The sequence below is a fragment of the Canis lupus genome, chromosome 35 (assembly GCF_048164855.1).
Source record: "Canis lupus baileyi chromosome 35, mCanLup2.hap1, whole genome shotgun sequence".
Classification (NCBI taxonomy): domain Eukaryota; kingdom Metazoa; phylum Chordata; class Mammalia; order Carnivora; family Canidae; genus Canis; species Canis lupus.
The window spans coordinates 4,549,598-4,569,826 of NC_132872.1; the positions used below are offsets into that span (position 1 = coordinate 4,549,598).

General features: G+C 48.5%; 1 protein-coding gene across 3 annotated transcripts in view; it reads left to right on the plus strand.

The window, feature by feature from the left end:
- The window catches only part of MYLK (myosin light chain kinase), a 203,680-nt gene that overhangs the window by 18,267 nt on the left and 165,184 nt on the right, over positions 1-20,229 (plus strand). Inside the window, exons 1-2 of one of the 3 annotated variants that reach the window (XM_072811849.1) lie at positions 5,775-5,907; positions 10,735-10,902. The exons of 1 other annotated variant lie outside the window; for it this stretch is intronic. In XM_072811849.1, the coding sequence (XP_072667950.1) occupies positions 5,878-5,907; positions 10,735-10,902 (198 nt within the window). In that variant the 5' untranslated portion in view covers positions 5,775-5,877. Of the gene's footprint in view, positions 1-5,774; positions 5,908-10,734; positions 10,903-20,229 lie in introns of those variants that run through there. One more of the 3 variants, XM_072811848.1, reaches the window with a different exon arrangement.

Here is a 20,229-nt window from a genome sequence, read left to right on the forward strand (position 1 = left end):
GCTGGGTCACGTGGGAGAGGATTTGCAAGAGAAGCGTCCCAAGGCCTCTCGGTAAGGGAAGCCTGAGCGAAGCACGCACACGCTAGAGCCAGATGGGTGACGGCACTGCCCCGGGCCCCAGGAGGATCTTGAGATCCTGCCTTGGTTCTTACCAGCGCTCTGCACCTCCACAGGCCCTCCTGGTGGCAGCGCTTCCTGCTGCCCCATCCTTGGGGGACACTCCTTGGGGGACACTCCGGCCCAACCCGAGGCTCTCACATGGAACGACGGGGCTCCCACAAAGGCGTCCTCCTCGTCCTGTCTCCTCTCATCAGTCTCCCCTCAGATCAGACTGATGCTAGTCCAACCACAGAGCAGTTTTCCCAGAAGAAACAGGCCAGAAACAGGCTGGCATCTCCCCTGAACTGTGTGCAGCGGAGCCTCAGGAGCCGGGTCCAGCAGCCAGGCCTGGGTGACCTCTGCTCATCCCTCTTGTACGTCTGTGTTCTTAGAGCAGCCCAAGGTCGTCCACTCCTGTCCCTTCAGAGCATTGCCACAATTCAGCCGCCTGCACAAGGCAGAGGGGTGCTTTATTTTCTTAATTATTTTATTTATTTATTTATTTTTAGAGGGGTGCTTTAGCGCTGGCTAGGGAAGAAGGGATGGAGCGCGCCAGTGTGGAGCTAGAGAGGCTGTTCAGAGCCCCTGCTGGGGCAGAGAGTGGTCAGCAGCCTTGCGAGGCTCACTTCTGCTCTGGGCTTTCTCTTCCAGAGCTTTCCTGGGCTTCTCTGAAGAGCAGACTGTGGCACAGAGGGGTGACCTTTCCTTTACTCCCCCCCCCCCTTTCTAGATCTTCCTTCATCCCTCTGACACTGGCACTGGATATTGGCTGAACTGGGGCAGGGAGCGGGAGAAGAATAAAGTAGTAGAAAGAAAAGGAACATGTTCTATTTACTTTATGAGTGAATGATACTGCCCAACACTCTGCCCCGTTAATTTTGCTGTTAATATTCTCCATTCTAAGGGATTAAATGAGGTAAGTCGCCTTAAGTACGTGCCCACCAAAGAATAGCTATTATTGGTTCTCTCTTTTTCTCCTTTTTACCTTGGGCGTCCCTCCTCAGCGTTTGCCCCAGTTTCTCTCTGGACAGACTTCATCCAATCAGAGGCTCAGCTTGGGAGCTGGCCAGAGGCTGCGAAGCTGGAATAATGGCAAGAATAGTGGCCGTCCTTAGCCCTGACCCCATCTCTGTCCTCATGGCAGATGCTGGCGTCTCTCAGGTGTGCCCACCTGGTTCGGCTGCCCAGCCTGTGAAGCCCTGCGTGGTGGGCTGGGAACAGAAGTTTCTTTCCTCCTCTCCTGGTGTCCTGCATCAGGTTCCTGCTGTGGGCTTGGCTCTCTCTGCCAAGCCTTTCCCACCTGCCCAGGTGTCCTATGTCGTGCTGGTGGCAGTCCTAGAGACATAGGTGGACTAGGGCAGGAAGTGTCTGGAGAGGCCCATCCATCGGGAGAGAAGGGCAGTGACTTCCTTAAGATCGCACAGCTGGTTACGGTGCAGCCACAGTGAGTACCAGGGTTGCTGAGTGTCTCTCAGATGTCCCTTCACCCCCCCACCCCCGGTTTCTCCTGTGGCCTCCTCCATGGCCAAGGCTGCTTCGATCCTCTGAGCTTCTGAAAGATCTTGAAACAACAACGAGGATGTTAACCACAGCAGCTGCCACAGGTTGAACACTTCTTCTCTGCCAGAGACTGGGCTGGGGCTGCTTTTCTTCCACATTGCTGACCCCCGTGGCAGCGTGCAGGTGGCAGGGTATTAGCAGGAGCCCTGTTTGTAGATGAGTCACCTAAGACACGCAGAGGTTTTCACTTGCCTCAGGCCACACAGTGGAGCGGCAAATGCGGCGTCTGACTGTTGAGCAGTCTGTTCCCGTCCACGGGGCATCCCGGGGATGGACACCCTGAGTACTGTTCCTGTTCCCCGAAGTGCTTTTCTGGGCTCCCACAGACACAGGGTGGTAGGGCCTGACCCCTCTACATGGGTATCACAGTGCTCATCTTGTGGATTTTAAAAAACTGGGCACAGTTGGTATGACTTAACAGAGGGAGAAGAGGATGGTTGGATCAACACACTTGTGACCTCAAACTTGCTCCTGTAGCAATAAGACCTGATAACAAAATGAATGAACATTTAGGATCGTTGCTGGATTGTGATGGAAATGTGTCTTATGCTAATTTACTTATAATCAGAGTTTCTGGTTCTGGCTTTGATTTTTTTTTTTTTTTTGTATGTGACTTTTATTGCAAAAAGCTTCTCTCAGCCTTTTCTCATTAAATCCCAAATTAAGCAAGAATCCCAATAGGAAGAGAGCAGCTCCAAGAGACCAGGCCTTGCTCATTCACGCTGTGTGTGCGGTTGGGTGTGTTTATTTGATTTGATCTGCGTGTGTGTGTGTGTGTGTGCATGTGCGTGTCTCCCCTTTTAAGAACATTTAAAAATAACTTTCTGCCAAAGATGTGGGCACTCAGAGTAGTGTCGCTGAGCCGGCATCTTCCTCCCGCCCGTGGTCTGCTGCTCTGCTGATGTGGCCAGGCTGACGTGGGCAGCTCATCTGCCTGCAGAACCCCAGCCCCTCCTTTCACGTGCTTTTTTAGAGAAAAGGCCTGGGAAGTCCAGGGGAGGGAAGAGTCGGCCTGGTGGCCCAGGGAAGAGCTCAGACAGGGTTTGCACTGAGTGCTTTCCCTTGGGAAGCTGGGGACCTGGATCCAAGTTGCTTGGAAATGCCGGCGGGAAACTCAGTCTACCCAAGGTTCCAAGGCAGGACATCATCATCCCCATTTCACACCCTGGAAGACTGAGAAGCAGAGTAGAAAGGATGCACGACTCACATGCCTGGTTTAAAAGCCAGACTGGCACCCAGGCGTCTGGAACCAAATACCTATAGACTCCAGAAGAGCAGATTTTTTTAATCGTGGTGACCTGTTCGCCCACTTATTTCCCTACATCCACTCTCCAATATTCTTAGCATTCCCTATATAATAAAGTTAAATGGTGTCATAATTTGGGAGAGGTTTTTTTTTTTTCCCAATACTTTTTTAGCCGAACATTCTGTTCATGTATTCCACGAGTACTTGTTGAGAACTTATCATGTGCTCATGAGTACTGTAGGCATTGGGGATACAGCAGTTAGTGGAACACATGGGATCTTGATCCAGTAGAGTTTGTGCTCCAGTGGGGGGGGGGGGGCAGATGTGAATCTTAGAACCACACAACTACGTGACTGTCAACTATGATCTTTGAGAGAGAGAGGAGAGGACGGAAGAGATTTGATGCATGCTGCTAATGGGACCAACCTATCCTCTGTGGGGCCAGAGGTCTATGTGCAGTGTTTCCAATTAGCCGTTGTGTACTTGGGTAGTTGTGTTGGGTTGGTTTGGTTTGGTTTAGATTTATTATTTGATGGAGAGTCTCAAGCAGACTCTGTGCTGAGCGCAGACCGCAAGATGGGGCCTCTATCTCATGACGCTGACGTCATGACCTGAGTGGAAACCAAGAGTCAGATGCTCAACCAGCTGCGCCACCCAGGTGCCCCCATTTTTGCTCCCAAGCCTAAGTATTCAATTTGAAAAATTTGTTCATTGAAGTTTCCTCTCAAACTGGTCCGTTTTGCTGACCTTTCATGGCTGTATTTAACACGTGAGCTGTGTTGAGCATGTTAGTTGTTCCTACTCGTGTAGTGTAATCCACAGGTTTGATAGGCATGCCTCCCACATTTTTGTCCACGTCATAGTCCTTGGTTCTGTCCAGTTCAAAATGACTTTCCAGTCCTGTTGCCACCACCGGAGACCTCCCTGTAAGAAGTCTTAGATCCGAATTTACCTCCATTCCTCATTGGTAAGCAGCATTGTTGTTTAGATTTATGTCTTCCTTTATTAGCCATAAAATATTCAAATATCTACCATGGCTTCCAGAGGTCTGGGATTTATATTCAGTCTTGGCCAAGGGCTTAGTTGACTTAAAGGTATTTTAAGTACTGTAGGCATTGGGGATACAGCAGTTAGTGGAACACACGGGATCTTGACCCAGTAGAGTTTGTGCTCCAGTGGGGGAAGGGGGGCAGATGTGAATCTTAGAACCACACAACTACGTGACTGTCAACTCTGATCTTTGAGACAGAGAGGATAGGACGGAAGGGATTTGATGCATGTTGCTAATGGGACCAACCTATCCTCTGTGGGGCCAGAGGTCTATGTGCAGTGTTGCAGTATCTGTTTCAGCTTCAGATCTCTCCGGCGCATGTTTGTTGAGCCATTCTCTTTGGAAGAAAATGTGGAACCAAATTAGATATCGATTCACCCTCCTCCTCCCCCATTCCTCAGAACCACACTCCACTATCCCGTATAACCACTTTTCCCTTTCTGGTTGTGCATTTTTAGGAGGACAGACAGGAGAGCAGATGGTGATGGGGAGGCTAGGGGGCTGGGTTAAAGCAACAGTCCTCAAAGTGGGCCCCCAGGGGATCCTTGGGATCCCTGAGACTCGTTCGGGGGCCCAGAGGTCCAGATCATCTTTGTAATAAGATGGCGTTGACCTTTTTCACCCTCTTTCTCTCTCAAGTGGAGCTTTCCAGCAGCTGCAAATGCAGTGGTATCACAGTAGACTGAATATAGAAGCAGATATGAAAATCTAGCTGTCATCTATTAGCCAGACATTACAGGAATTTGCAGAAATGAACAATTCTTCTTACTAAACTGTTTTTTTGCTTTGAAAAATCTTTTTCCTTGAAAAGTGTTATGTGAACATCAAATGGGCTTATTAATGTTTTTGAGTGAATTACTAGTTTTAATTTTGAATACAGTAAATACCGCTAGCAGTCACTCTCAAACAAAAGCTCTTTGGAATCCTCACTGATTCTTAGGAGCATAAAGGGGCTCTGTGACCAAAAACTTGAGAACTGCTGAGCCAGAGGGTGAGGGGCTACCTGGGTGTCACAAAAATACCAGTTATTCAAGGGCCCAAACGGAAAGGCTTTAAAGCCTTGTCATTCGTGATTCAGGCAGGCATCTGCAGTTCGTCCCGTGGCGTGAGCCGCATAGGATGAGAGATCCCTGTGCAGCTGGGGCAATCCTTCCGTCCCCTGGAGGAGGACGGGGCCGGCATCACCTGCTACCGTGCCTCAGTAGTACGCACCAAGGACCAGTCCTGAAGCTCCCCGGGGGCCAGAACGAGCCCCACCAGGCCCTGTGTGTGACATGAATGCTTGGAGCCTGGGTCAGATCTCAGCCCGGGTTCCCGACGACGATTGCAGCACGGGAGTTCCCCGTCCGCCTGTTCTCTGGGCTTGCCTCCCACTCCAGGGATCATCAGCAGGACTTCTTCAGCTTAAGGAGGAAAGAGCTGGGTCTCGGGAGGCTCACATCCCCATGAGCCCTATGTGGTAATCCCGTGCCAGATGTGCCAAGGGGTGAGTGACGTTCCAGGCCAGATGTGGAGCTGGGGGTGTGCCCAGCTCCCCCCCCCCCCCCCCCCCCCCGCCAAGGGTTCAGCTCTCCGCTTGGCAGCATCCTCCCTTTGCTCCACACTGAGATTGGAATCGGCAGCTCCGAACGAGTAGAGACCTGTGAGCTTCCCCTCCTGGTCTCCCCGGGACTCCACTGAGCGCCTCTACAGCTGGCAGCCAGGGGTTTCAAAGGTCACCCCAGCTGGGCGGATTAGAACAACAGATCTCCCTGAACCGAGTGAAGCTGGCTGCCCGGCCCAAGGCAAGTTGCAACATCTGCGCGCAGAGGCGGCGGCCGCCCCTTGGCTTGGAGTCGAGCCCTGGGCCGCGCAGCGTCCGGCTCCCCTGGGCCGCCTTCCTTCTCCGGTCCCGCGGGGGAGCTGCCCACGCGTCCGACTCATGGGAGAACTGCCCGGGGAGGAGGCCACGGTAAGGCACGGCGGCCCTGGCCCACTGTTGGCCCCCGTGGTCCCAGCCAGGCCACCTGGCACAGCCCACAGCCCAGGAGCGGCTCCTGCGGGACTGGGAGCGGGTAGGGCCGTGGTCGGGAGCTGACTGCAGGCCAGGGGGACCTGGGGCCCCTGCACTGGGTGTTCGCTGGCCCCTCTGCCAGCTCCGTGCAGAGGCTGCTGGGAGCCCGGCCCCACCTGTAGGGTAGGTGCAGCTATCGCCAGGATGCCCTGCTGCAGGTCAGCTGCTTAAAGACCGCGATCGTTTTAAATGAGCCCTGGGGAGGGAGCGAAGAGGACAGACTGCTGGTTTCTCAGAACTTGTTCTGCTGTATAACTTCGTCCCGAAGCTTTAACACTTCTTTTGGGTCTTTCTGCCGCAGTTCACTCTCTTTTGGCCATAGTAGAAAACTGTTCTTTTCTGGGTTCAAGAAACAATTTAAAGTGCTTTTGATCAAATTAAAGTCAAGTTAACTTAGTGCTGCTTTGGATGGTTAACGAATTATGTTACTCGTGAAAACTTTGGAGGTGAGCTTTGGCCTGAGCATGGGGGGAGGGGGGCCTTCATCCAGTTCTCTTTGACTCCCTCCTTTTTTTTTTTTTTTTTTTTTTTTTTTCACTTCTGAATTCTCTGTCCTTTGATCTGCATTTAACTGGTATTGAACGAACCCCCGAGCTGGGTGTGTTTCCAGCCACTGAGCACTGCTCTGCCAGTAGAGAAATTATGGCAAAAGTTACCCAGCCCCTCTGGTGTTCTCGACTGGAATGTGGTCAGCAGGCTGGACGAGACATTAGAAGGGAATAAGGATGGTTGGTTTGATTTACTGTTATTATTTTAAAGGTTTTGTTTTTTACATGATCTCTATGCCCGTATGGGGGTTTGAACTCACAACCCCAAGATGGGGAGTCGCATGCTCCGCTGACTAAAGCCAGCCAGGCACCCCTGATTTATTATTATTTTTTTGATAGAACATCCCAGTTATGTCCGTAACCGTTATTTGTCAATGTGGACAAACTCTGTTTATGCTGCTGGTGGCAGTGGGTGGGGCAATGGGCTGAGCGAAGCTGTTTGGTGTGTCTGGCCAGCCTGGGACTGGGCCCTGCGCCTGTTCGCCTGATGGTTAAGTAACTACTCCCTGCAACCACCTTGTGGGGGACTGGATGTCTCTTGGCTAGGGAGAAGGACTTGCCTGTTCCTTTTCTAACCATGAAGCCAGACCTCCCATTGGGATAGGCTTCTGTGTTTTGAAGCCAACCTCCCTTTGATGATAGCATCCGGGGCCTTCAGGAGATTTAGAGACCTCAGAAGGGGCAGCCCTGGTGGTGCAGCGGTTTAGTGCCACCTGCAGCTCAGGGCGCGATCCTGGGGACCTGGGATCGAGTCCCACGTAGGGCTCCCTGCATGGAGCCTGCTTCTCCCTCTGCCTGTGTCTCTGCCTCTCTCTCTCTCTCTCTCTCTCTCTGTCTCCCATGAATAAATAAATAAAATCTTAAAAAAAAATAGAGACCTCAGAAGATCTTGGATCAGGATAATATGCGGAGAGGGTCCTGAACCTGATGTCACCACTCCTCGTTTTTAGCTCCCCAGAAAGCAGGGGGGGATGGGAAGAGGCCGTCTTGTGTCTTTCAAAGCCAGGCCTAGGAGCAGAAGGGGAGGCAATACTCCCCACCCTCTGCCTATTTTATGTCCCTTTACTGGGGACAGCAGGAAATGCCTTGTCTGGGTCATGGGATGCTCCAGGAGCTCTCGAGGGTATGACTGAGGTCAGGTGTGGTTTTGGTTTCTATTTCTTAGCTCTGTGACCTTGGACAGGTTTTATTTCTGAGCTTCGGTGTCCTCATTTGTGAAAGGAGCACAGTCAGAGCGGCCTTGCTGGACTGTGGGGTTTGCCCCCTTGGGTGGTGCTGCTGGACCAGATAGGTGTTAATTGTTGAAGTTAGGTGATAGGCATCTGAGGTGCTCATTTTATCATTCTTCCTGCTTTTCTGTATGTCTGTATGAATGAAGTATTCCATAACAAAACTTATTTTGAGTCTAAAATTCCTAGATCATTCATTATTTTTCCTTGTAAACATTCACTCATACAACTGCCTGATATTGCACTGTTTCCAGCCAGTTCTCACTGTTAGATACTTAATTGGGTCTTCCTTTCTGTTTCTTTTCTTTTTTAAAAAAGATTTTATTTATTTATTCATGAGAGACACACACAGAGAGAGAGAGAGAGGCAGAGACACAGACCGAGAAGGGAGAAGCAGGCTCCTTGCAGGGAGCCCGACATTGGACTCGATCCCGGGTCTCCAGGATCACACCGTGGGCCGAAGGCAGCGCTAAACCACTGAGCCACCCGGCCTGCCCTTCATTTCTGTTTCTACCTCACAGGGTTATTTTTCAGTTTCTTCTGCTATAAATAATGTGATTAACATTCCTAGAGATGAATTTTATGCTGCATCTCTGATTCTTTCCCAGTATTGCTAAATGTAAGATTTCTGGGAGGAGAAGTGGACCTTTTTTTTTTTTTTTTTTTAAGGATCTCTTTGATGCCATCTCTCCGGAAAACAATTTGGCAATTTATAAGCCCCCCCAGGAGGGTGTGACTGTGCCGCCTCACCGCAGTCTTATGTTATCTTGCCTTTTAAATGTCAGTGTGGTCAGTTTTTTAAGAAAGACAATAGCTTGTTCTTAATTTGCGCTCTTGGATTCTCACTGAGGTCAGGCCATGTCCGTTTGTTTCAGTGGCCATTTGTCTGTCTTCTGTGACCTGCCTGAGTCATAGCCTCTGCCCATTTATCTGTGGGGCCATTTCCTTCTCAGATGTAAAGTATTCCAGTCCTTTGTTTTTGTTGCAAACACTTTATCCCATCCGTCTTTCAATGTTGTTGATGGTATATTTTGACATGCAGAAAACCTTAATTTTATGTGTATATGCTAGTAGCTCTCTCACTTGCTACCCCAACCTCAGACCCCTCTCCCCACCAGCCATCTCTAACCACATCCAAGGGGGTAAGAGGGCCGGTGGTTAAGAGTAGGAGCTCTTGGGTCCAAGTGCCAGTCCTGGCCCCTACTAAATGCCACGACTTTGGGCAAATTTCTTAATCTTGCCGTGCCTAATCCATAAAATGGGGATGATGGGATTATCCACCTCATAGTGTTTATATGAGGAGCAAATGAGCTGTTATTCAAAAGTGCTTAGAACAGTTTCTGGTGGAGGCTAAGTGCTACAGAAGCTTTGCTTATATTGTCATCTACCGCTGTGAACCTGTGAGGCTTATCATTTGGAAAGGATTTTGTTTGCGCAGCTAATACCTTATTGGCAAAAGAGAGAGCTGGGTTTGTCAAGCAGAGGACGTGCTCTGTTATAAACAAACCTGGCTCTTTGTTACTTGAGCTTCAGCTTCAAAAGGCGTATCCCTACTTATTTTTATTAGATGTTAGAAATTTCAACAAACTAATTACATGCCCCTGACACCACCGTTCCATGGCCAGTGAGATGCGATCCCCAATCTGGAGCTGTCCCAGCCTGCTGAGGCTCCCACCTGGCTTGGAACCTAGAGCAGGGGTACTTGAGCTGTCCTCCAGGTGGTGGCTGTGGACGTCCAGCGACTACCTAGGGTCTCATCACCCCTTCCCCCCCCCCCCGGCTTCTCTCAACCACTGCCCGTTTTCCCAGCCTTGTCCTCCATTCTTTCCTGTGGACGTGGGGAGCCCTTCCTTCCCCATCTTTCCAACAAATCCCTTCTCTGTTTATGACAGCCAGAGTCTGTTCTGCTGCTTACCACCAAGAACTCAGATTCGCACCTGTTACTAATTCCACTTCTGGAATCAATCCCAAGGAAGTCCCTTTGCTCCAGCTAACCTGCCAGCCCCCATCGACATCCTGTCCAGGCCTGACTGGGCCCTGTGCCAGGAGCCGGGAGCCTGAGGTATTCTTGCCAATGATGCCATCATTTTGCTCTGTCTCTTTGGGCTAGTGACTTACCCTCTCCGGGCCTCGGTGGCAAATGGAGAAATTAGCCTGAATAATCTTAGAACGCCACGTTCTGTGACCTGCGAGGCTTTCCACCATCTGGTCCCCAGAAGTGGGATGTCCTCCCAAGACCCACTTCCTTCCCTCATTCATCCGCTCGCTCTCACCTCTCCTCACCTCAGCCAGGATCCTTGCTGTTTTAACCCCAAACTCTTTCCTTTCTGGGAAGATGGATCCTGTTTTTCTTTAGCCTGTGACCTCTCACAGTTCAGGCAAAAGCAGCTTTTACTTTCTGTTGTGAGTGCCTGGTTTACATGTTGATCCTGAAGAGCCAGCGATTATTAAATACTGGCTTTAGATGTCAGCTGTAGAAGGGCTGAGATCAGCTGGTCCCTCCATTCTTGCTCCAGCTGCCCCCTTTCCTTTTAAGACTTTATTTATTCATGAGAGACACACACAGAGAGGCAGAGACACAGGCAGAGGGAGAAGCAGGCTCCCTGCAGGGAGCCCGATATGGGACTCGATCCCACAACCCCAGGATCATGACCTGAGCCAAAGACAGACACTCAACCCCTGAGCCACCCAGGTGTCCCTAGCTGCCCCCTTTCTTCGAAGTTCTCTGTAGGGTGTAGGAGAGGCAGGTGTGTGGCCCTGTGCTGGTGCTGGTGCTGGGGCGGGCTGAGCCTCACCCTGGCAGCCTTGCATGTGGAGGACACAGAGCCTCTCATTCCCAGAGAAGAGCTCCAGGCCAGCCCTGACCTGACGGGGCGCCCACTGGCCATGCACAGGGACGAGGGGCTGCACTTTGTCTCATCTGACCTGGTCTTCCTTCCTGTTTGCAGACCATGGGGGATGTGAAGCTGGCCGCCTTGACACAGGCTTCTAAAACCTCCGTCAGTGTGGATCACTCGAGGGCCGGGTCTGCACCCCCGACAGAGGCCCCTGCTTTCATTTTGCCCCCTCGGAACCTCTGCATCAGAGAAGGAGCCACCGCCAAGTTTGAAGGGAGGGTAAGAAGTGTGGCTGGAGGGGAGGTCGGAGAGGAGATGGGGCAGGGTCGTCACCACTTCCCCGGCCCATGCCCCAGCAGGTTGGAGCTTGTGGAAGCCTGGTTTTCTCCGCACCCACACATCAAGTGAATGTCTCTCAGCTTACGCAACTTGTTTGATTTATGGTTGACGTTGGTCTGGGTTGGGAAGGGATGCTGGGATGTTTTACTGTTAACATAGGGCATGTTCTGGGTATGTGCTGCCTAAGCATGGCTGATGACCGGGGCTGGTGGCAGGAACCATGCAGCTTGGGTTGAAATATGTGTCCTCAAAGCTGGACAGTTGAGAACAGGCTGTAAATTTTCTTTCACTTCCTCCCTCAAAGGAGCGTTTTGTGAAATAGCCTCTCATGTATCTGCTTGGTGCATCCAGAGCATCCGGGTGGGAGATGGAGTCCCTTGTGCTAATGAATACAGGTCCTTTGCTCCACTGGGGCTCCATTTACTCTTCTGCAAATTAGGCATGGTAACTCCTTGTCCGCCCTGTGCTAGAACAGAGAAAACGATGGCAGGGACATTGACGAACCGCTGTAAGAATACTAAGGTTATGCCCCAGTGGGGAGACTTGTGACACTGCTGGCTCAGGCCGCCAGGAAGTCACATCATCAGCTTGATGGGGAGATGCACGTGGGAGTCCGGGACATTGGCGGGTATTATTTGTCCTGAGTTAAACATGGGGAATCCACCCCAGGAAACACCTGAGAGGCTAGAAGCCTTTGACCTGAGCAAAAAGACAGCTGAGGTGATGAGAAATTCATAGGTTGCGTTATGAATCTACAGTTTAAGAGGCCCCTCCACTCTTGTAGAAGAAAGGGAGCAAGCATGTCACTCATCCCAAGTGACACTGGGCCTTACCTTTGTTCCAGCACCAGGCTTGGCCTTGTGTAGGATGGCCCTCACCATCTGGAGAGTGCATAGGCCGCATGTGATGTGCGCCCCATGCAGTCTCATAGTTAAGACTCTTCGCCAGTGAGTCGGACATCATGGTCCTTGTCACATATTCCCCTTGAAGAGGATCGTGGGGAATGTTGGTGACGCTGCTGGGCGAGTCTGTTTCTTCTTTCTGGGCCCTGCCAGAATGAAGGCTCTCTTCTGTTGCCCTGATGGTTACCCCCACATCCCGGCAGCTGGCAGGAAAGAAGCAGGGAAAGAATCCCTGGGGACTTAGCTTTGGCTTACTCCATGAAAGGGAGCGACCCGAAGATCCATGCTGCAGTGTGGATGCACGCTGGAGAAGATCCTGCTAAGTGAGAGCAGCCAGGCACAAGAGGCCACATGCTGAATGCCTCTCTGGGTAGGAGATGTCCAGAATAGGCAAAGCGGTCGTAGATTTGTGGTTGCCGGGAGCCAGGGAGGAGCAGCAGGGACTGCTAATGGGCAGAGGGTTCCTACTGGGGTTGATGGAGATGTTCTGGGATGAGACAGCGATGGTGGCTGGACCACTTTGTGAGTGTGTTATAAAACACTGACTTTATACTTAAAAGATAATATATAAAAAATGAACTGGAAAAAAATGGCTTAGCAAAAATGACTCCAGTACCTTCTTTCCTGCACTCCTGCCTCTGACAGATGAATTCCTGTTCTTAAATCCTGGCAGACGTGGAGAGGAAGAGAGGACTTAGCTTCCTCTGTAGCATGGTGGTACTTCTACTTCCTTTGCTGCCTTTGGAAGTCACGAAGGGACCATGCCCTGGAGTTATTTGCTTTGGAAACTTGTAGAATGAGCACTGACCCAGGCATCAGCCAACTAAGTTCTCTGTTAGTTGGTCATCCTCCTGTTGGTTTCACACCTTCTATGGACCTGGGTTTTCTTATCTGAGAAGAAACAGCTGGTGGTTTCTGTATTTCTGGCCTACAGGAATGTGAAAAGAAAATAAGTTGAGGGAGAAAATGGTAAAACCACTTCATACGGTTAAGAAGCATAGTAATACAGTAGTTTTTTAATGAGTTAAAATCCACATAACATAAACTTAACTGTCATAAGATAAACAATTCAGTGGGTCGAATGCTTTCACAATGTTGACTGTAGCATTTTTAAAAGTACAGAATTCTGTGTTTGAAAATTTCATTTTGCTTCTATTGGTGAAAGATGACTTTCTATGTTGCGTGTGGATTATATGTCAAAGTGAATGCATTCCTTAAAAGTCAGCCTGCGGAGCTACTTTACCCCTTCCAACCTGCCTGAAATTAATGCAGAACAACACCTTGGCAGCATGCTGGTGGATAGCAGACACAGAAGGAAGACAGTTCCAGAGAGATCTTAGATGGAGTATCTAGCTCCATCTGAGAGCTTTGCGAGTGGAAACACAGAGGGAGAGGCTGTCCTAGAAAATGCTCTTAAACTAGTGTGCTGCAAGTATGTATAATCACCATACCAAAGGGCAGAGGGATATTTTGCAGTAGGGAAGAGTCACCTTAGAAGATTCTAGAATGAGGATGCCGGTTGTTTTGCTACCAGAGACATAGTCGAACAGGGAGTGTTCCTGCCCTGATGCCCACAGAGAAGGGAGAAGCAAGCTGGAATTAACCTGGAGTGACGTGGGCTTTGAGCAGGAGTTGCGAGTTACAAAAGATTGAGCTCCAAACAAGGTTACCCACTGAGTGTAGCCCATGGTTCTCTTCCTCCAATGCAGGTTACCCTTCATTGCTGCAGCCACATGACTTTGCCGTCCAGGTGCTGGGGCGCATCCTGTTCCAGGTGCTCATTCTGTACCAAACCAATCCTGGTGTCTTCACAGTGACATCAGGACCTCAGCTCTTCATTAACTGGGCTCTTGCAGAATCTCTTATGAATGAATTTCTAAAATTAAGCCTTCAAGCTACTGCTTAGGCCCAGGCTGGTGCTCATTGCAGCAAGCATGAACCCTTCTCTTCTTTGTGGCAGCTCCCAGGAGCTCCATCTACGGCCCTCTTGAAAGTGCCACCACCAGCTCGAGTCCTAAAGCCTGGTGTAGAGGGTACTGGGATGTCCCAGCTCTTTCTGAACAGGGACCACAAGGACCTTTCCATCACTGCAGAGAAACACAGCAGACACCAGGGTGTGAGGAAGTTAGAAAGGTTTGCTTCCTGCTGCCTTCCAAAGCTGGTAATTAGAAAGTTGGTTCAAATTTGTACTTCTTGTTTTTATTTCCGAAAGAGAAAATTGTTGCTGCCCTGTCCTCATTTCCTTATTATACCTATATTCATAGGCATAAAGCCCCTCTTTCTATCAAGAAGACTTGGTCACATTAAAGTAGGACCACAGGTGCTTCTTATGGCTCACATCTGAGAAGCTCCAAACTATGAGATGTTCAGCCCTGTAGGTCTCAGTATGTCACATCCGTTAGGGCTTCTCCACTTTATGGCAGACCTTTTGGACAGCCAACACATAACCCATTACCAATTCCCTTTATCCTTGATCTTTTCTACTCTAGGAGCCATTGTAGAGGCTTCCTTTCTAGCTAGAGGTGGCTCAGTGACCCATTCTGGCTGAAGTTGGCTATAGAAGTTCCAGGAAAGCTCTTTTCTGATTTAAAAAAAAAAAAATCACTGGTGTTCTCATGTTCCATCTCTCCTCTGCTTTCTGCCTTGAATGCAGGTATGATACCTGGTGCTCAGCAGCCAATTTAAAACCATGAGGCAAAACAAAAACAAAAACAAAAACAAACAAACAAAAAAACCCATGAGGCAACAAACCAGAACATTGAGAATTGGTGGGGGTGGGCATAGGTTGATGGTACAGAAGTGAAGGGAGCATAATGACAAGCAACTAAGAGACACACACACACACACACACACACACACACACACACACACAAAATCCTACAGCTTAAACACTTTTTAAAATAGGATCTTTGGCTGTAGTTATTCACACATGAAATTTTACAAAAACGTGTTCCTAACTGATAAACACCCAATGAGATGCAGTGGAGATACTGTCTTTTTAATTGATGGGAATAAATAGGGAAGAAGACATAGAGAAGACTGAAAAAAATTCTTTTAGATCAGAGAAAGATAAATACTGTATGATCTCTCTACTTGGAATCTAAAAAAAAAAAGAAAAGAAAAAAGATAAAAAAACAACCAAATTCATAGATACAGAGAACAGATTGCTGGTTACTAGAGGTGGGGGTGGAGTGTAGGCAAAATGGGTAAAGGCAGGAATGTACAAACTTTCAGCTATAAAATAAAGAAGTCATGGAGATATCATAGAATGATGACTGTAGTTAATAATACTGTGCTGTATTTTTACAAGTTGCTAAGAGAGTAGATCTTCAAAGTTCTTATCACAAGAAAAAAATTTATAGCTGTGTTGTGATGGATGTTAGATTTAATGTGATTATCTCACACTATATACATATATCGAATCATTGTGTTATGTAGCTGAACCTAACATAATGTCAGAGGTCAGTTATATTGCAATAAAAAAAAGAAAAAAAAAAAAACAAAAAAAACCTTACCAAAGAGAGACCCTTACCAAATTGACCAATAGTGAGGAGAGTACCTTATTCTAAGTTGTTAGTGGCCCTGCAATTAAATCATTCTAGAAGAATTCATTCCTCCCTGGCTCTGGCCATCTGGCCTGAACTGACAGGGTCTAGGATCGATGAGAGGAAGTCAACCACATAGAGTTAGGAGGTGAGTTAATATCATTTAACTATTAATGACATTTTCTATAATGTCATTATAAAACCACTATTCAATCAGGGTCTATTGATTAAGCCAAAGCTGCCTACCTCTTAAAAATTTTTCTTGGCTCTCTCAACTGGAGATTATCTTTTCAAGAACTCATCAACCTTGGATCTGTATCTCTTCGGTCCTGTCTCCAGATCCAGGCAACCTGAGCCCACATTCTAGAAGCCCTGGCTCCTTCATCGGGCTATATCCCCACCTCACAGCCAGGATCTGTCTGCCTAAAGGATGTGCCCACTGGAGCCACACCATCCCCCATGTTCTGAGTAGCAGGGATCTCAGAATTGTCTGCCAAATGGACCCAAACCCACTCCATGCCTGTGTGGGCCTCTTCCTGCCAGAAGGCCTGCTAGGCCCGAGCAGGGTGGTTGGGGGCAGCTGTTTGCTTGGGGAAAGAAGACAGTGGACAAAACTCAGATGTGGGACTCTGTCGTGCAGGATGCCGCTAGGGTGAGAAGAGGAATATGCTCCACTGTGTCATCACTGTTGAGCCTGGCTGAGCCCCAGGGTGGGGGCTCCTTGCGCAGATAACCAAGGCTGCACCACGCCAGGGGCTGACGGAGACTCTTCCAGCTCTATTACTGTAGGGGCGGCTGAAGTGCCCATAGGCCGCTTCCCCCAACACGGAGTCAAATATGAAAGGGGCAAGATGGTGGAGAAATATATTGAAATTACTGGAGACTTCCTCCCCTCTGCCCTGGAATTCATTCTCATCAGAGAAAGCAAACATGGTGAGCGGCCCTGGCTGCCCGCGCTGAATCGAATGAGCCGATGCTTCCTAGTGTTTCCTGAGAATTCCAGCCCAAATGAGGCTTCCATCTAGACCCGGGTCTCCGAGTTGACTGAAGCTGCTTCGCAATGAAGGGCCAACCCCACCTCATCAAGGCATGTTTATATTTAAGTTGCAGAGGGTGGAGGACGGGAACAGAGAAGACCTGACCCCCGAGCACGTAAGTCCCCAGTTTCTGTCTTAGCCAGTGATCGTGTCCATCCCACACTGACCTCTGCCCGGTGAGGTCACTGCTAACTCAGAAGCGCTCGGTTACTTTGAGAAATTCGAGTAAAGGATCTGCTTTGTCCTGTGCCTCCTGAACTCTTGATGGGAGTTTGGGAGAAAAAAAAAAAAATGTGTGTATGTACCACAGTAGGATAGGACAGTGTAGAATTAGAGGCTTGGAATAGTTCAACAAATTGCTGGTGCTGTGGGAGTTTAGAGAGACTGAGGGAGGGTTTGCAGTGGTGTGGGAAACCTGTTTCCTGCCTCCTGACTCTGTGCCTCCAGTTTGTTCTTCCTGCAGTGCGGATCTGACTGTCCCACCCCCTGCTTAATGTCCCCCAGCCTTGCAGGAGGCCCTTGAGCGCTGCCTAGAGGCCTTTGCCATCAGCTCCTGGCTGTCCAGCGCCTCTGGCTCTCCTGGCTGCCTCCTCCTAGTGCAGCCAGCCCTAGCCCCGCTCACCCAGCCCACAGGACACAGAACGGGGACTTTGTTCTGGTTTCACTTTTTGAGGAGAAAGGGTAAATAAGCATTTTATCTCCTGTCGATCTGGGGTTTGGAATGGGGGCAGGGTGTGATAGGCAGACTAGTGGCATTGTTGGGGCCCTCTGGGGTCAGGCATGTAAACTTAGTCATTTCATCCCCGTGGTAAGGTAGCCTTATCCCCATTTTTTTTAAAAAAAGATTTTATTTGTTTATTCATGAGAGACACAGAGAGTGGGGTAGGGACACAGGCAGAGGGAGAAGCAGGCTCCCCCAAGGGAGCCCAATGTGGGACTCGATCCCAGATCCATGGGACCACGACCTGAGCCAAAGGCAGATGCTCAACCACTGAGCCACCCAAGTGCTCCCATTTTTTTTTTATAGAGGAACTGGGCGCTCAGAATGATTACAAAACTTGTTAATGTTATATCAGTAAGTGATGGAGGCAGTACTTTTGGGTCCAAATCTTGTATTTCTTTCTTTCTTTCTTTTTTTTTTTAAGATTTTATTTATTTGAGAGACAGAGATAGAACACAAGCAGGGAGAGAGGGAGGAGCAGACTCCCCACAGAGCAAGGAGCCCAATGTGGGGCTCGAAACCAGGACTCTGGGATCATGATCTTAGCTGAAGGCAGACGCCCCCACATCTTGTATTTTTCACACTAGGTGATGCCATTCCTGTCACATGTCTCATCTGGTTTCTTGAACTCAGTGACTGTTTCTTATTCATCACTGTGCCCTAGGAGTAGCATGATGCCTGTCACCTGATGGGTGCCCCCAAGAACCAAGATGGTAGGGTCTAAGGCTTTAGACCTCTTGCCAGTCAAGTTCATTGGGATTTGGTCTTATCTCCCCTTATCCCATCCAATCTCTGGCCCTTTAGAGCCCTCACTGTTTACCCACACATCCACACCCTTCCTCTTGTGCCTTTATCAAGAATGCCCTTTCTCCTCCTCTCCATCTCATCCAGCATAGGAGTCCAAATTAAATTTTGCCTCCTCCATGCTACTCTCCTTAAGGATGCTTTCTTTTTAAAAGCATTTTATTAGAGTACAGAAGAGCCATGGTCCTAGGATGTGGAATATTTCCAATAATCATATAAGATCATTCGTGAGTAATAACCACAGGAAAGAGTTGTCTGCTTTGGCCTTTTAAAAATGTATTATTTGTGAATTATCTAAAGTAATTTTGTTATAGAGAAAAAAATGATTTAAATGTTTAACTATCTGTAAAATAAAAATTCAAACAACGTAAACAAGTTCCTTGCCTTGACCTGTGCTGCTTCTCTCCAGAGGTAACCACTGTCAACTTCATGTATCCTTCCAGAAATGTTCTTTGCAAATAGAAGTGTGTATCTGCATTTGCTTTTATATATACAGATGGACCCATGTATGTATACTAATCTGCAACTTGGTCTTTTTTGCTTCACATCTTTTGGCATTTATTTTTCACACTGACACATAGATCTAAACATAAACTTTCTGGGGATCCCTGGGTGGCACAGCGGTTTGGCGCCTGTCTTTGGCCCAGGGCGCGATCCTGGAGACCCGGGATCGAATCCCACATCGGGCTCCCGGTGCCTGGAGCCTGCTTTTCCCTCTGCCTGTGTCTCTGCCTCTTTCTCTCTCTCTGTGTGACTATCATAAAAAACAAAACAAAACAAAAAAAACCATGAACTTTCTAACCCTCCATTCTCTGGATGAATTCCTTCTCTAGATTCCTATAGTACTTACATGTATGACTCATTTTTTACTTTTATCAGTTTACAGTTTTATCAGTTACTGTTCATTGTCCTCAGTGAGAATGAGTTGCCTCGAGGTCTAAAGCTGTATTATCTAGTAGAATAGCCATTAGCTACATGTAGCTATTTCAATTTAGGTTAAGATTAAAATTAAATAAAATTTAAGATTCAGTTCCTTAGCCACACCATTCACATTTTAAGTGCTCCGTATCCACATGAAGCTGCAGATTATGGAACATTTCTGTCATCCCTGTTGGACGGCTGATCGAGACCACTCATATTTAAGTCAGTTCCAAAAACCATTGACTACAGCCAGAAGATATATTAAAAATAGTTGATCCCCCCCAAAAATAGTTGATCCATTTATAATAGAAATAAGATATTAAATTCTTGAGCATTTACTTAGGGCATAAGATTCATTCAAAGGAATATGTAATCTCTGATGAAAGAATCGTTGTCTTCCACTTTCTTTGAAGAATGATGATCTTGGTATCTAGCTAACTTGAATGTGCTCCCAAAGTTTCCCTAGCTGTCCTTTCCAGGGGGCTCAGGAATTCTCATGGCGAGGAGGCTGGTGGTGGTCTGCCTAGGTGTTACAGAGTTCCTATGGTATTCACGGGAGAAGCAGGAGAATGGGAAATGACATGTGTTGCTGGAGCCACCACAGTTGTCAGCAGGTGGCCACTTCTGGTTCAAAATGTCAGACTAAACAGACTTTTTTGGTTCTCCTCCCTCCAGATATGCCATTGAAATGAACATATAGGGAATTGCAAAGAGAATTAGTTCAGAGCTGTACTGAGAACAGGGGAGGGGATGTGAGGGGTGAGAGATTTTTTTTCTCGAGGTTGCATGGAAGGCTATGTCAGCACTGCCTGCCACTGCATCTGAGGGGTGAGGCTTTGGCAGGAGTGAGAGCCTCATATGTGAGGTAGAAGCATGTGGAGACTAGGAGTGGGCTGTAGGACAGAGGTCAGGGTGGTTAAAGGATGTTTACTTAATATCCATATGGAGGGCAGCCCCGGTGGCTCAGCAGTTTAGCGCCGCCTTCAGCCCAGGGCCTGATCCTGGGGACCCGGAATCGAGTCCCACTCGGGCTCCCTGCATGGAGCCTGCTTCTCCCTCTGCCTGTGTCTCTGCCTCTCTCTCTCTCTCTCTCTCTGTCTCTCATGAATAAATAAATAAAATCTTTTAAAAATATATCCATATGGAGAAAACTAAAGCTCTTTCTATGGATGTTAGTATTTCAGAAGAATGTCTTTTTACTTTGCCAGCAGGTGAAATGGTTGGATATGCTGTCTGTCTAGTTGCTCCAGGCCCAGATGTTCTAAGTGAAGCCTGCCAGTAGGTGTGTCCTGCTCAGGTGCCCTGAGCGTGCGGTTGGGCCCTTCATTCAGGGAGAC